General features: G+C 38.1%; 1 protein-coding gene across 3 annotated transcripts in view; it reads right to left on the bottom strand.

Moving 5' to 3' along the window:
• LOC131471417 (CUB and sushi domain-containing protein 3-like) overlaps window positions 1-13,333 on the bottom strand; it is a 193,968-nt gene that overhangs the window by 134,890 nt on the left and 45,745 nt on the right. For all 3 annotated transcript variants that reach the window (XM_058647955.1, XM_058647957.1, XM_058647956.1), the window contains exons 4-5: window positions 12,955-13,149; window positions 5,481-5,727 (exon numbers count right to left, since the gene is read on the bottom strand). In XM_058647955.1, coding sequence (XP_058503938.1) covers window positions 5,481-5,727; window positions 12,955-13,149 — 442 coding nt within the window. The remainder of the gene's footprint in view (window positions 1-5,480; window positions 5,728-12,954; window positions 13,150-13,333) is intronic.

The raw sequence follows: 13,333 nt of genomic DNA, 5'->3' as shown, positions 1-13,333 counted from the left end.
CAATAAGGGATGAGGGGTTGAAGTGAGCATGACAATCTCATCAGAAATATCAACATAAGTCCCAATGTGAGGGTGGTTTGGCCAAACTGGCATCAAGGCCAGAGTGATAAGCTGAAATCTCTGGTGCCTCTACTTATTTTTACAGAGAGGCTGGTTATACTTAGGTGCACCGAAGATAATGAGCGATCAATTCAAATTTGCCAAAAAAGATAAGGCCTGGTGATTTTGCCTTTTACTCCCACACATATTCTATCAAATCTGACAAGAGGGAGTATTTGTAAGAATATTTTATGTGCCCTTTATCCCTTATCAAATTACTCCCTCCTCAGAGGCTGTTCAGGGGATATACAACTTAGTGCCTGTCTGCCAACAGACTGGCTTCTGAAAACTGTATATCCAGTAGTCTGTTACAATAATTGCAATGGTAAAATAAGTTGGGTCAACTGTCAATTTACCATCCTTCAGTTAAGAATGCATTCTTCCCACACGTTTTCATTTGTTTGCCCGGGAAGATCAATAATACATTTTAAGAAAGATGGAATTGAATCTAATACATATGGTAATTTCAACCTGCTGTGAATGCTGCAACCATTTAGTCAGTTGAAAAGAAAAGGGATTGTTCATAGTGGACCAAGCAGGAATATTTCCAGAATGCTTAGTGAAGTAACATATTTTCTCTTAGCATATTAACAACATATGGACTCAATGTTAGTCAACACTGGGCTATATAAAAAATAATTTTTGGATTTACCCTGTTCGTCCACATTTGAAATTATGAGTGACATATAATCCACTGCTTGTAGTTTTTGCCCTTTGTGAACAAGAATGTACAATCATATTAAAAGGTCAGTTGAATAACAAACAATTGTTTTCCTTGGTTGAGCAAGACCTCAATATTGACTTTTGTCAAAGGAAACTGATTTTTTTTTTCTCCATTTTCACAGTGATTGATGTGTAAAAACTTCCCCCGCATGACAGTGATGGAATCAATGAACTCATTTGCTAAGATCTGATAGAAATCTTCAATTGATAAAAGAATAAATGCTCCAACAATGTGTCAGCACAACATTTTCATACCCAGTGGTGCTTGATTTTTAGGACTATCAAGTATCAGAAATTGTATCATTTACTTTCAGGAAACTGAAAGTAAACTGCAAAAATCAGGCAGTTATGATTCCAAACTTATAACAACTTCTACATTTGCCTGATTTCAAACACAAGTGCATCCACAGATGTATGATAGGAAGGTTGGAAGTACAGTAGAGCACAGCTTAACGGAAAACTAACAGTATCTCCACGTTGAGTCTTCAAAACATCATTTCCTCAAGTCTGAACCCTCAGCTGGTTTGATGATAATGGGGTCAAAGAGCAATACGAGTCATAATTCCAAACGTTGGAATTTGGACACTGAAGGCCTTTGGTAAGGAGTTCAGAAGGCCTCATGCAAACCATGTTGAAAGCGTTCTATTGTGAAATACAACAATGCTCTCAAAAAAGATTTTATCCCTAATGTTCATCCTCCTTTAACCAATCAGTGAGTCTTTCTAGTCTGTATGGAGGTTTTATCTCATTATTAATTATATTAGGAATCAATTGTTATGTACTGTAATGTCTTGTGGATTCTATTTCTTATTATCAAGCACTGAGGTTAACTATTTTGTCAGTGATCAAATCTCTTTGTCATTTACGTCTCATACTTGATAACTGCCTGTAAAATTACAGGTTAAGGGAGGATTAGTTAAATTGGCTATTTCTATATCTATTTGCTTGGAAAAAAAAAAGCTAAGAGGAGGTGTCTATACGTGTCTGACTTTGAGGTTTCACACTGTCAATCATCATTAAGCACTTCTATAACTCAAGGGTAAATTGACAATTTGCTTGTCTCTGAATGCAGCTGACACTATATGTTAGGATGCTTGAAAGTTTAGCTGTCCAATGGCCTTGTACACAGCCATAGACACTCATAAAACAAGAGCAAGCGCAATGAATTTTATGGGCATGGGAGAATTGCTCTCTTTGAATCGTGTTTGTTTGGTGTCTGTTTGTTTACCTGGCGAAGTTGAAACCATCTCTCTGAAAGAAATTATGGCCCACTGCACTCAAGCTCACTAGGTCCCGCTTGGATTTAAGGGCTTAAGAGAACACTCCCTGACATCTTCTGACATTTGGAGCCACGCATTAACTTCATCTTGGCATTTCTGGTATTCAAGAGATGCACAGTGACTGCTCATCACACACATAACAAAAAAACTAAGATACTTCAAATCAAGGCATCGCTTGGTGAACTCCTGCTTTTTTTTGTCCCTTTAGACACTGGACAGGGGAAAAATCTCACTTAAATTATTCTTTTTAAACACATGAGCATGTAATATCACAAGTATACTAGCCTGGCAGCAAACAAGGTTAGGGGAAATGTAATTTTAATATACACCGCATATATAAATATTCATACCAGGGACAGCTAAGCCCTCCCTATCTTTAGAACAAAGATGAGAATTGCTTTAAAACATTTTTTTTTTTAATTTTGGCAGAACCTGTATTAGCAAAAGCATCCAATAGTAAAACATAAGCAAAATGGGATTATTTGTTCACAGCCCAAACAAAATGGTCTTGATTTGCTGATCATCTGGGCTATATTTATTCAGTGCACAGGCCCCTGACTACTGACAAATGACGGCTCATACAGAGTAATGTGTTTACACACAGTGAGGCACCAATTACAGAAGGCTACTACTGTCACTACCTAGGTGAAAGTGACCGACTATGGCAATGATAGGGATTGGCAATGTGGTTTCACAATGTACTTTCAGATTTTCCTCAACTCTTCGGAGGACAAATTGGAAGAAAGGAAAGTGGACTTGCTCCAGCAAAGTGATGTAGTGTCATTGCTATTACAGAGTGTCTGGGATATAAGGCTTCTATTGCTGCATGCTGTGGACCATTGATGGATATCAGGCATTTGTTAGCCAACCAAATACCACCCCAAAGTGAATATCAACCGATGGCATTCCTAAATTCAAATAACTTTGTAATTGAGACACTTGAGTTTTTGGAGGCACTTAATTGACAGTTATGAAATGTCCTGCTGTAAATGGAGATAACGGCATATAATGTGTATTTTGCAATGCTTTTAACTCACAAGATTTATATGATTTCACTAATTCATGCATTTCATGTATAATTCATAAGAATGCAACTTGAAAATAAGAAAGGATAATATTCGCATAATGTGAGCCAGACATTTGGTAATGGGAACAATTCATTCTAATAGTCAATGCCCAAAAAAAAACATTTGGTCAATTTGCTAAAATCCTCCAGCTAATAACAGCAATGGACAATCAGGTTACAGTTGAGCAGGTATCAAAAGCTGAGATGATGTCAGACATAACGCATCAGAAATGCAAATACAGTGAGGCTGTACTCTGAGTAGACAAAATCCATACAAAAATGTTTTTTTGAATGAGATGGCTTTTTGGTTTGATGAGCACTGAAGGAAAGACTGCAGTTTAAGAGTGACATGGAGGTGGACTCTTTTCTATGAAAGAGAAATTTCTGGTAGCGGTCAGTCTAAGTAGTTCAAAGCTAATAACTGTATGCTCTGACAAACTAACCCTGGAGGTATGAATAATGCTGAGTTTGAGCTTTGAATCATACGAGCCACCACTCAAGCTATTGCAAGCTGCTGTGTCGGGGTCTGATGAAGTGTGACCAATTTAATCAGTTTCCATGCCCACCTATAGTTCAAGAACATGCATGCAACCAGTGTGGCCCAGGTGTTAGAAAGGTGTTATTATTGGACTGATGGTGAGCAGTGGAGGAGGGGCTGACTTTGCCTGTGTTATGTTTACAGAAGGTTATCTGATGATCTGTCAAAACAAAAATGTCCTCCCATATCATCCTCCTGTCCCATTGTATTAGCAACGTCAACATACAATGCTTAACAGTCATCAGCACACTCAAGAGCACTGCTCCAGTTGACTCTCTTGTGTCTCACTGACAGTGCCTGCCTCGCTCTGCCTCTGACTCCACATGACAACTCTCAGGGACAACAAAGCTCATAGCTCAGTGATTGATTAGAGCTTCTTTCAACCAATTATAATTAATGCCTGACAGGATCACATAAACCTGGAGGATGCTCATATTCTCATTGGACACGGAGGAGATAGATAACCTTAAAATTCAAGACTAGGGGTCAAACCCATTTCATATTTCCTTGTTTCAGTCGGGGGGTGACTTCTAAATTAAGTCTACAGAGAAAGCTATAAACCAAAGTGACTGAAGGCTGCTTTTTAAACCAAACTATGTCAAAGATGTGTAATTCATGTTCACTTTAATTTGAATTATGCATCAGGGAACCATGTGCCTCCTTTCTGAACTGACTTAATTCAGTCCAAATCAAGGAATATCTAAATATTATCTGCACATAAATGTCCATGGGCATTAATTAAAAGGGCATTTGCATGCCATGAGCTGGCTTTCTTCCGCTTACTGTAGCTGAATCTTTCAAAATATTTCATGATCATGCTGAACCTTTTTTCCTTTTCATGTTTCAATATCCTATTAGGCAAGCGTCGGTGTTAGTCAATGAACTAAGCCAAAGCCCAAGGGGCAAAACAGCCTTGTCTTAGCAAGCATTCAAACCCATTTGAAATCAACTCAGAGCTGACAACTCCCTTGCAATCAGTAACTCTAGAAAAAGAAAAAAACTGTGTTTATCACTATAACCATCACTTACCTTTTGTTTATGTTGTGATTATACATAGACCAATATTCATAGCATCCATTAGTTAATCACCAAGGAAGGTTATACCACTGAACCATATGTAATCTTGTTGGAGTTTAACTGCATGATTGTAATTAATTATACAAATTAATTTACAAATTACATTATGACTTTTTCACAATTGCTAGTTACTGTTTTCCAGTTTCTCATTTCCAAGCCTGCAGCTCTCTGTTGCATGCACAACAATCAAAATAATGAGCAGTGTTTTTATGCCAAGCTTGAGAAGTTGGTTTGGATTTGGAACTGCAGCTGTGGGCCCATATTGAAAGACTGAAACATTATATGATACAAGGCTAAACAAAAAAACAAATCTTTTTTTTTACATTACTCGTCTGAATGACAAAACTGACTTCATATGTCCAAACGTCTCTGTATTTCTAAATTGTTTTTGGCCTGCATTCAATTTGGCAACACTAAGAGAAAATATTAGGCCAGTTTCACTACAGTCGCACCACAAATCATTTTCTTGGAAAATATAGTACCTGTCCCCATCAGTCACATGGGTAAAAAAAACAAACTTCAAAACCAAACCTGTATACACAAACAAATCTTCCTCACACAAACCACTTTCTGTGAACACTGAGTCAACAAACACATATTCCCACCTCCAGTTGAACAAATTATCTGTCAAATAATGTAATGTTAGTCTGATGAAATACAAAACTATACCCACATGACTCCCCACAGCCCAACTCACCAGATCGTTGGTGGTTCAGATCCTTCTACTTCCAGATAATCCGACTTCTCCTCCATCTGAAATTCAGTGAACACCAGGGAGATGGTGTCCCCCGGATCAGCCAGGATGGTCCACTTACATTCCCCACTGCTGCCCAGGCCTCCAGCACCTCCACCTCCACCCGCACCAAGAGAGTCACTACTGGGGAAATCGAAGCTGGAGATGAGCCCGCTGGAGCCTCTCAGGGTGCCACCACATGTGTCCTCCGCTGTCAGTCACACAGAGGAAAGCCAGGTGGGGAGGGTGTGGGCAGAAAAGACACATGGTCGCAGGGTTATATCAGAGCTATTATTTAAAGTTCAAGATGGAGAAAAAAAGTGTCTGCAGACATAAACAATCTGTACTTGTCCTTTCAGATAAATGCAAAGCAGAGACACCAATGTGGAAGTTAAAGCTAGAGTTGGTGAGGTAAATGTTTTTTTTTTTTTTTCACATATTCATGAGTTACAGACTTTGATAAACCCATTTAAACCCACCTAATAAGTCAGCTAATTTTAATATAATAATGGAACATAAAGAAATTCAAGAATAAAATGTGATTTCATGACAATAGAGAGAATCACGACTCATTTGTGGGAGTGCCAAACAGCAGAAATACTAACCAATTTTTTTGTGCACCAATTATAGTTTTGTTGTTTACATTCTCTGTTGAGCCCCTATCGTGTCCTCCCTCCATCCCAGAGTTAGAAATTCATCATTATGTCCTCGGAGCTCCCTCATATTTCAGGGAAACCAGGAAACGAACAAATGGTGACAAACAGGGCTTATAATGCTGTGAAATTGTATATTTTTTCAGTGTGGGGAGCACGGCACATCAGCTGAATGTTAATGCACTCCACCGTAACAGTGGCTTGCTCTCTTTCACTGCACGTCCCTTTTCCCTACTCTCCCCCACCGTTTCCAATATCTCTCCATCTCTCTCTCCATTCCTCTCTTCCAAGCCCTCTCAGATCTTTTATACCATTATTCGCCTCCCTTCAATCCTTGCATTCATTTTTTTTGTCTCCCTTAAGAATTGTAATGATGGCAGGGCTTTCACAGTTTTCACATCATTTAAGACTAATATGTGACACTCGGCAGTGCCAGCTGAAACCTTTGATGGCTCAGAGCTCCACTCAGAGCTGTCAAAGCTGCCAGGCTTGGAACATTACTGTACGCTGCATTGCACGATTGGTCAAGGAACAAGAAAGCAGATGTATGAAATTCAAAAGGAGATAAAATAAAGAAGAAGATGGGAGTGCAAAGGCTCCTAGTTAGCTTGATCTTTGTGCATTGACACATTAGTATAGGCCAAGCAACTGATCAAAGTCCATTTGTTCGCCTGTTGTCGTGAGAGTTTCTAGTGTCTAGAGTTTTTACTTTTATTGTTAAACAATAGTGTATACTCATATTCACTGACTTCTTGCAACAGTTGTTTCAAATAAAATGGACTGTGTGCTTGAAGTTTAAATAATCTAAATCTATCAATCAATCTAAATATACGATTTGGCAAAATGTAAAACAGGTTCAAGTTTTAGTTATTTTAAACATTTAAATAAGTAGCTGTTGTGAACATCACTAACGCCTTCGGGTAACTTTTATTTATTGAAAGTTTATCATTTTGTGTTTAATGAGTTAGTTATGCCGACAGACATACATACATGCCTCGTATGGATAAGGGGAGTACTATTTTTTTACACATACTGCACATAAATCACATCAAGGGCAGTCTCTTCTTTGTGGACTACACCAAGTATAGGCTGGCAATTGATGAAAGCAAGGCCATTTAGAGTCTTGATTTGCTTCTGGTTTGAATTATACTCTCCACCATTTAAAAAAAAAAAAAAAACAAGAAACCGTGTTTCTTATCAATGCATTTAAAGCAACATTCCAAAGAGTGCCGCGCAAATTCATAGAGTAATTGGCTACTGGCTGAAATTTAACTGATAATAAAGTGCTGCAAAGGAACAGTATTACTTTTCAACTTCATGACAGGCAGGCAGCATAATGTGACCCTTATCAAGGCAAAGGGAGCATGGAAATGGAGTTGAGAGGCATTGGGTAATGAGAAGAAGTGCAAGTATAGGACTAAAGTCAAAAGACAAAAACTCGCAACAGGAAAGGCCACAAATGGAGAGCAAATCAAGAGAAAAGATAATATAAAGCACTTTTTTTATTGGACTTGACTAAATAATAACTTCATAAACTCTAAAACACACTAATTATTCTCCACTGCTACTGTGCATTGATCAATGCAACAATGTGGCCATGCTGAGTGCACGCGCACTTTAGCCTTATGTGACATCTGCTTTTAGATTTGTTTGCACTTCTTTGTGTATTCGCATTACAGAAATGTTAGATTTGCATGTGGATGAGCTGTTTGTTAGCCCTTCTGGGAATGAATTATGCATTTTTGAACTGAACTGAACTTAATTAAATAGATGGAGATAACACAAGCCGTGGTGTCACAGGGGGTAAACTCGTCTTTAGGTGGCTTCCAAGATAACAGACATGATCGCTGTTGACCAATAAACATTTCCAACAAGCTGGGTAGGTTTTCAGTCATGCTTGTGTTATAATGAAAATGAGTTGCTGCGGATCTGGTCTCATTGCATCGATCACAAAGCGGCCTTTTTTTATACGATAACAGTGCATGTGCCTGTGCTAAATACTTCACCCCAGGCACTTTGCAGACATTAGATACTGTAGATCTGCAGAGCCACATTTAATAACTTATTAATGTATCGTCACCTGAAGCCAATTAAACTGTAAAAGGAATTAAATTCAAAGCTTGCGAGACTTTCGCTTTTGTGAGACAGATTTCTTCGCCGTTTCTTTGAGAAGCATCCATGCATGGTACTGTAAATCATGCACAGGCTGTCTGAGGCTTAGAAATGCTTTGCAGCAACCTCAGAATTTTAAATGGCTTCAACTAGATAATGCCTTACCAGTTTTATATATTTACACTGTTTGTCACCGCGATGCATGGCAGCCTTTGAGGTACATTTTGCCAACAAGATTTAGCTGCATAAAAGACTCAACTGAATGCTGAGCAATGTGTTCCTCAACAAACCATTAGCTCGTGCTCTGGCTTTAAAGACGAAGCAGTATCTGTCGCTTTTAAAAATGGTGGCTGTATAAAAAAAAAGATTGTGGTGAGGATTACGACTGCTTAGCTGAGCTCATTTACATCCCCAGCATCAGCAATCTAATGCTACTTGAGGGATTAATCTCTCTCCCTTGACTTTGATCAGATACAACACTTGTCTTTCTATGTAGAAAAAAATCAACCCCAAGGATAGAAGCAAGGAACTCATGTATAAATTTCTTTAGTACAGCAGGTTTTTTTCCTTTGTAATGATCCCCGTGTTAATGCAAAAGCAGTCGCTATGTCCCTGATTTGCTCAGCCTTATGGATCTTTCTGAGATTCATAACCACGTCTCCATAAACGCAGGTTTCAGGTGATAATTTACTAGGTGATATGGAACCACAGCACTAATTAGCAAACTTCATAAAAGCAAATGTTTATGAAAGCAGGCAACATTTTGCCTGCTTTCAAAATCATAACAGTAGCTTGGTGAAAACTCACAGAAAGGTTAAGTTCTGGGTTTACAGTTACATAACCAGATGAAAAGGCTTAAAATGCAAGCTTCTTATCTGGCCTAATTTTCTCATTCTATCGGACAATGGCTGGCAACATGAATGACAGTGTATGAGTAGTTCATATTCTCCTGTTAGCACATTGTCCCTGTTTACTCCCTCATTGCCTGTATGAATGAATATCCAAAGACAATGTACACAGAAGGAATTGAGGGGGCCATGTGAGGAGCTGGAGCAAGTCACAATTAAAATACATCATTCTCCATCCCACTGCTTTTCTTTTGAAGTGGATTTGGTCGTGTTCATTATGCGAGTATAGTTTCACTTGCAGATTTAAAATGTTCTTCAACCCGTCAAGTTTTATCGTCAGCATTCAAAGAAACAATAAATCAGAATAATCACCTGGGATAACACCTGGCATTACATTAGATTCACAGTTGCTATAGCAATACTACAAAATCATCACAGGATCCATATTGCTCAGACAGCCACTTCAAGCCAAATAAACAGCTTTTTTTCCACCAATAACAGAGACATAAAGTGAGGTTGCTTTGTAGTGATGCAAAGTGTGGAAAAAAAAAATCCAAATTAAACCTGTTTATCCATACCGACATCAAAGCTGGACCAACAGAGTCAACACAGCAGTGACACTGATAAAAATGAAAGCTGAGTCAGTCCACTGTGTAGTAATGAAGTTTAATATTGGTAAAATTTGGGTCGTCTTCCTGCACTATTCCCTTTTCCTGTTCAGTCCCGTTTTCTTTCTGTCATTCATGCACATGAACATGAACTTACTGCACAGAGAAAATAACTGGGTAAAAGACAAAAAAAAGAGAGCCATGCTAACAAAAAAATGGTTGACTGGCTGAGAGACTGAGGTGCTGAGAGACGGTCGGGGTTGGACAGTGGATTGGGCAGAGAATTTGTGTTGCTGTGCGTTTGGTGTAAAACAATTGGTGATGAACAGAAAGGGCAGGTTCCCTGTGGAAATGAGATCAAAGGACCAGCTGCCCACATACAGGAGCTGGGTTGGATTTAGACAAGTGAGAGAGAGGCTCAAGCACAACCCAGGACTGAAAAAAAAGAGTTTTGATTCTGGCCTCTGGAAACAAAGGCTAACACAACCCTTAAATGCAAAGGAACCCTCCATGTGCAGCCTTTTTGTTTCCTTAAAGCAAGCGGTTACATAAACATATGCTCAGCCATATTCTTTTTGCTGTGCTTTGCATTGTGAAATGAGGAGGCATGAGCATATACGTATATGCTCTGTTGGCTTTAAGACTGCATAGGATTATATAGGAGGGTATATAAAAATGGGAGGGAGTCCACTTTCACTCCAATTAACACAGCCTCTCATTTGTATCAAAACTATAAGATATAAATGATTAAAAATCATCTCCACAAGCGCACTTTGAATATTCTCATCGTCTGAAACTTTATTTTTGATTCATTAAATCATTATAATGTATTTATGCCATTCTAGTATACCAGAATATGGCAATGGCCTATTCTGGTAGCGTGGGTGGAAATTATTTGTATTTGGAAGTGGCTTTCAATCCGTCTCTTTAAGAGCTTTTGCCTCATGTTAGTTTATTTGTCCTTGCGGTATACTGTATGAAGTGGTGGCTGTCTCTAAAAATAACAGCAGCACTTACTAAGAGGTGGTTTGGGGTAAAGGGAGGCTGATGCAGCAAACGCAAGGAAAAAAGGTGTTGTCCACTGGGAAAACACGCATCACAGGTTTGATATTCAGCCAAACTGCAATTAATACATAAACCTCCTCAACTAAATGGTTCTCTTGAGTAAAAGTAATTAAGAGGCAAAAAGTTGTTAAAATGTCCACAGGGAGATTTGGACAAGCTTCTAGCACTGTTTTAAAGTAACTAACCAAACCTTAAATTATCCCGGTGTTTACAGCTGGATTAACCTTACTTTACAATAGCCTGAGTGGATATTTAAGGAAGACTGGATTAACTAACAAGACTTTATCTACTATGCCAAATGATCTCACTGAGTCGTCAATATGGACACTGTAAATTATGCACTAAATTGATATGTACTGTGGATATCATCACCATGTGTAATAAATTACATTCACAAGCAGAATTGCCAATTTCTGTTTTGTGTCATTGTGACAACTGATCTAATATAATCACAGCATGGGATAAACAGTATGGCATGAATAAAGTGCTCATCAATCATCTTTATGTTAGAACATGTTCTCCACTCATGAGTTCCAGATGGATGAGCAAAGGAGCTTAAGACAAATTACACATGCACAGCATCTTTCAGGATTTAACTCTCAGGCAACAGCATGAGTGGAAAATGAAACATAAAGATATGTGTTCTTTAAGTGTCAAAAAGGAAATGTGGAAACTGGAATATTTGATTGCTAGTGAAATGATCATGGCTATACCTAAACATACATACAGTGAGCATCCACATGTTTTTTTCAGTTTGCATTCTTTGGAATGTTTTAGTCTGAAATCAATGCCAAGTGCATGCTAAATGAGGCAAACAATGAGGCAAACAATGTACAGAATAGTGCTGTGCAGCACTATTCTGTAGATGCCACAATACAACACAGATGACTAAAATAGATAAATAACTAGTGAAAATGAATGAAAGGTTACCTGTGGCAAAAGTTGTACATATCAATTGAATTTGGTTTTACTTTTAGTGTGGTAGACACTTCCCAGTCACAGTATTTATAATCTGCTAGGCAGGATAAAAAGTGACAGTTACTGCAGCTGCTCAAGGTTTATTGTGACTGAACAATTAAGTATTTTCATTTTAAAACTCTGTTATAATGGTCTCTTTCCCTTCTGTGCCTGTATGTATGTATCATCTATTTTGTTAGGATGGTTCTCTTTTTTTACTCTAAATTTCTTTAAGAAGGAAAATACTTGGTGTGCCTTTGTTCTCATAGCTCATGAAACCTGGTTTACCCATGAAGTCAAAAGAAAGGTGGCTGAGACCTTACAGTACAGTAATCTGTTACCGTCACTTTAAAACCTGAAACATGTCACTTTAAATCTGTTAAATTGCACAACCAGTGTTCACTTTATGTACAGTTCTTATGTTTACACTTATTTTATGCATATATGTTATTTTAGTTTCTTTGTAATATTTATATTTTTCTTATGTATATTTATACTTTTTTTTTTACAAAAGCATCTCTTTCTTACTTTATGCTGGTGTTTTTGAGTGGACAGCAAAGTAAGAATTTCATTGTACAGGGAAACGTGTTTCTTTACTGTGCATATGACAATAAACACTTTGAATCTTGAATCTTGAATCTACAGTACAAGGCTAAAAGCAACAGCTGCCCTGCTGTCTCGCAGATCAACAAACTCACCCCACTTTCATTGCAGATAAGAAATATCTGCACACATTTCAAAGGAGTCGCACCACAGCAGAATCCAGGGAATGTATGACTCGCACTTACAGCAATACAGTAATAAGCTACCTTCTTGACAGGAATAAATATTGAATTAACCCATGGAGCCCCTGAGGCTCTAAATCAGCTTCTTTAACATAATTAAAATATTTCCTTTCCTTTACAAAATAAAGCTTATCTAATGAATACACCTCATTACTATACGTCTCTCTCACCATGCCAACAAAATATTTATAATTTAAAATAAAATAAGAAGAAATCCATCGAAAGAAAGTATGAAACAAAACCACCATCTCATTATAAAGTTCTTGGGGGAATCTTTAAATATGTACATCATGTTCTCCATGTTAGCATTGAATCTCATTGCACAGCTGGGAGGGAAAAGGTTGGCTTAATAAAGCAGGACTTGCAGTTAAAATGATGAACAACTCTTTTCAGTGATAAAATGTCCTCACCTCTGCAGATTGGCACAGGAAAGTCCCACACTGACACACCAGCTGCATTAGTGACACAGGTGAGGAGTGAGTGTCCATCTAGGACATAACCGGTGACACACCGGTAGCGCATCTTGTCACCCACGTTGAATTGAGTTCCATTCAGTATGCCTTTGGGAGGAACCCCAGGATTTCCACATGAGCTGCTTCTCAGCTCTGGAAATGGAAAGAAAGAAGAGACAGAGCTGTTAAGAATAATTCTGTTGCTTATAATAACAGTGTTCCTTAATTTTATCTTTAGTCATAAAATCAAAGCCATTAAGTTTAATTTTCATCATTTCGGCAGCCCAAAAGATTTCTGTTACATATGACTCTTCCTAATCTGGACTTTACTAGAGTC

Source organism: Solea solea, chromosome 13, assembly GCF_958295425.1.
Source record: "Solea solea chromosome 13, fSolSol10.1, whole genome shotgun sequence".
In the NCBI taxonomy this organism is placed as follows: domain Eukaryota; kingdom Metazoa; phylum Chordata; class Actinopteri; order Pleuronectiformes; family Soleidae; genus Solea; species Solea solea.
This window is presented reverse-complemented; position numbering and strand designations above follow the sequence as displayed.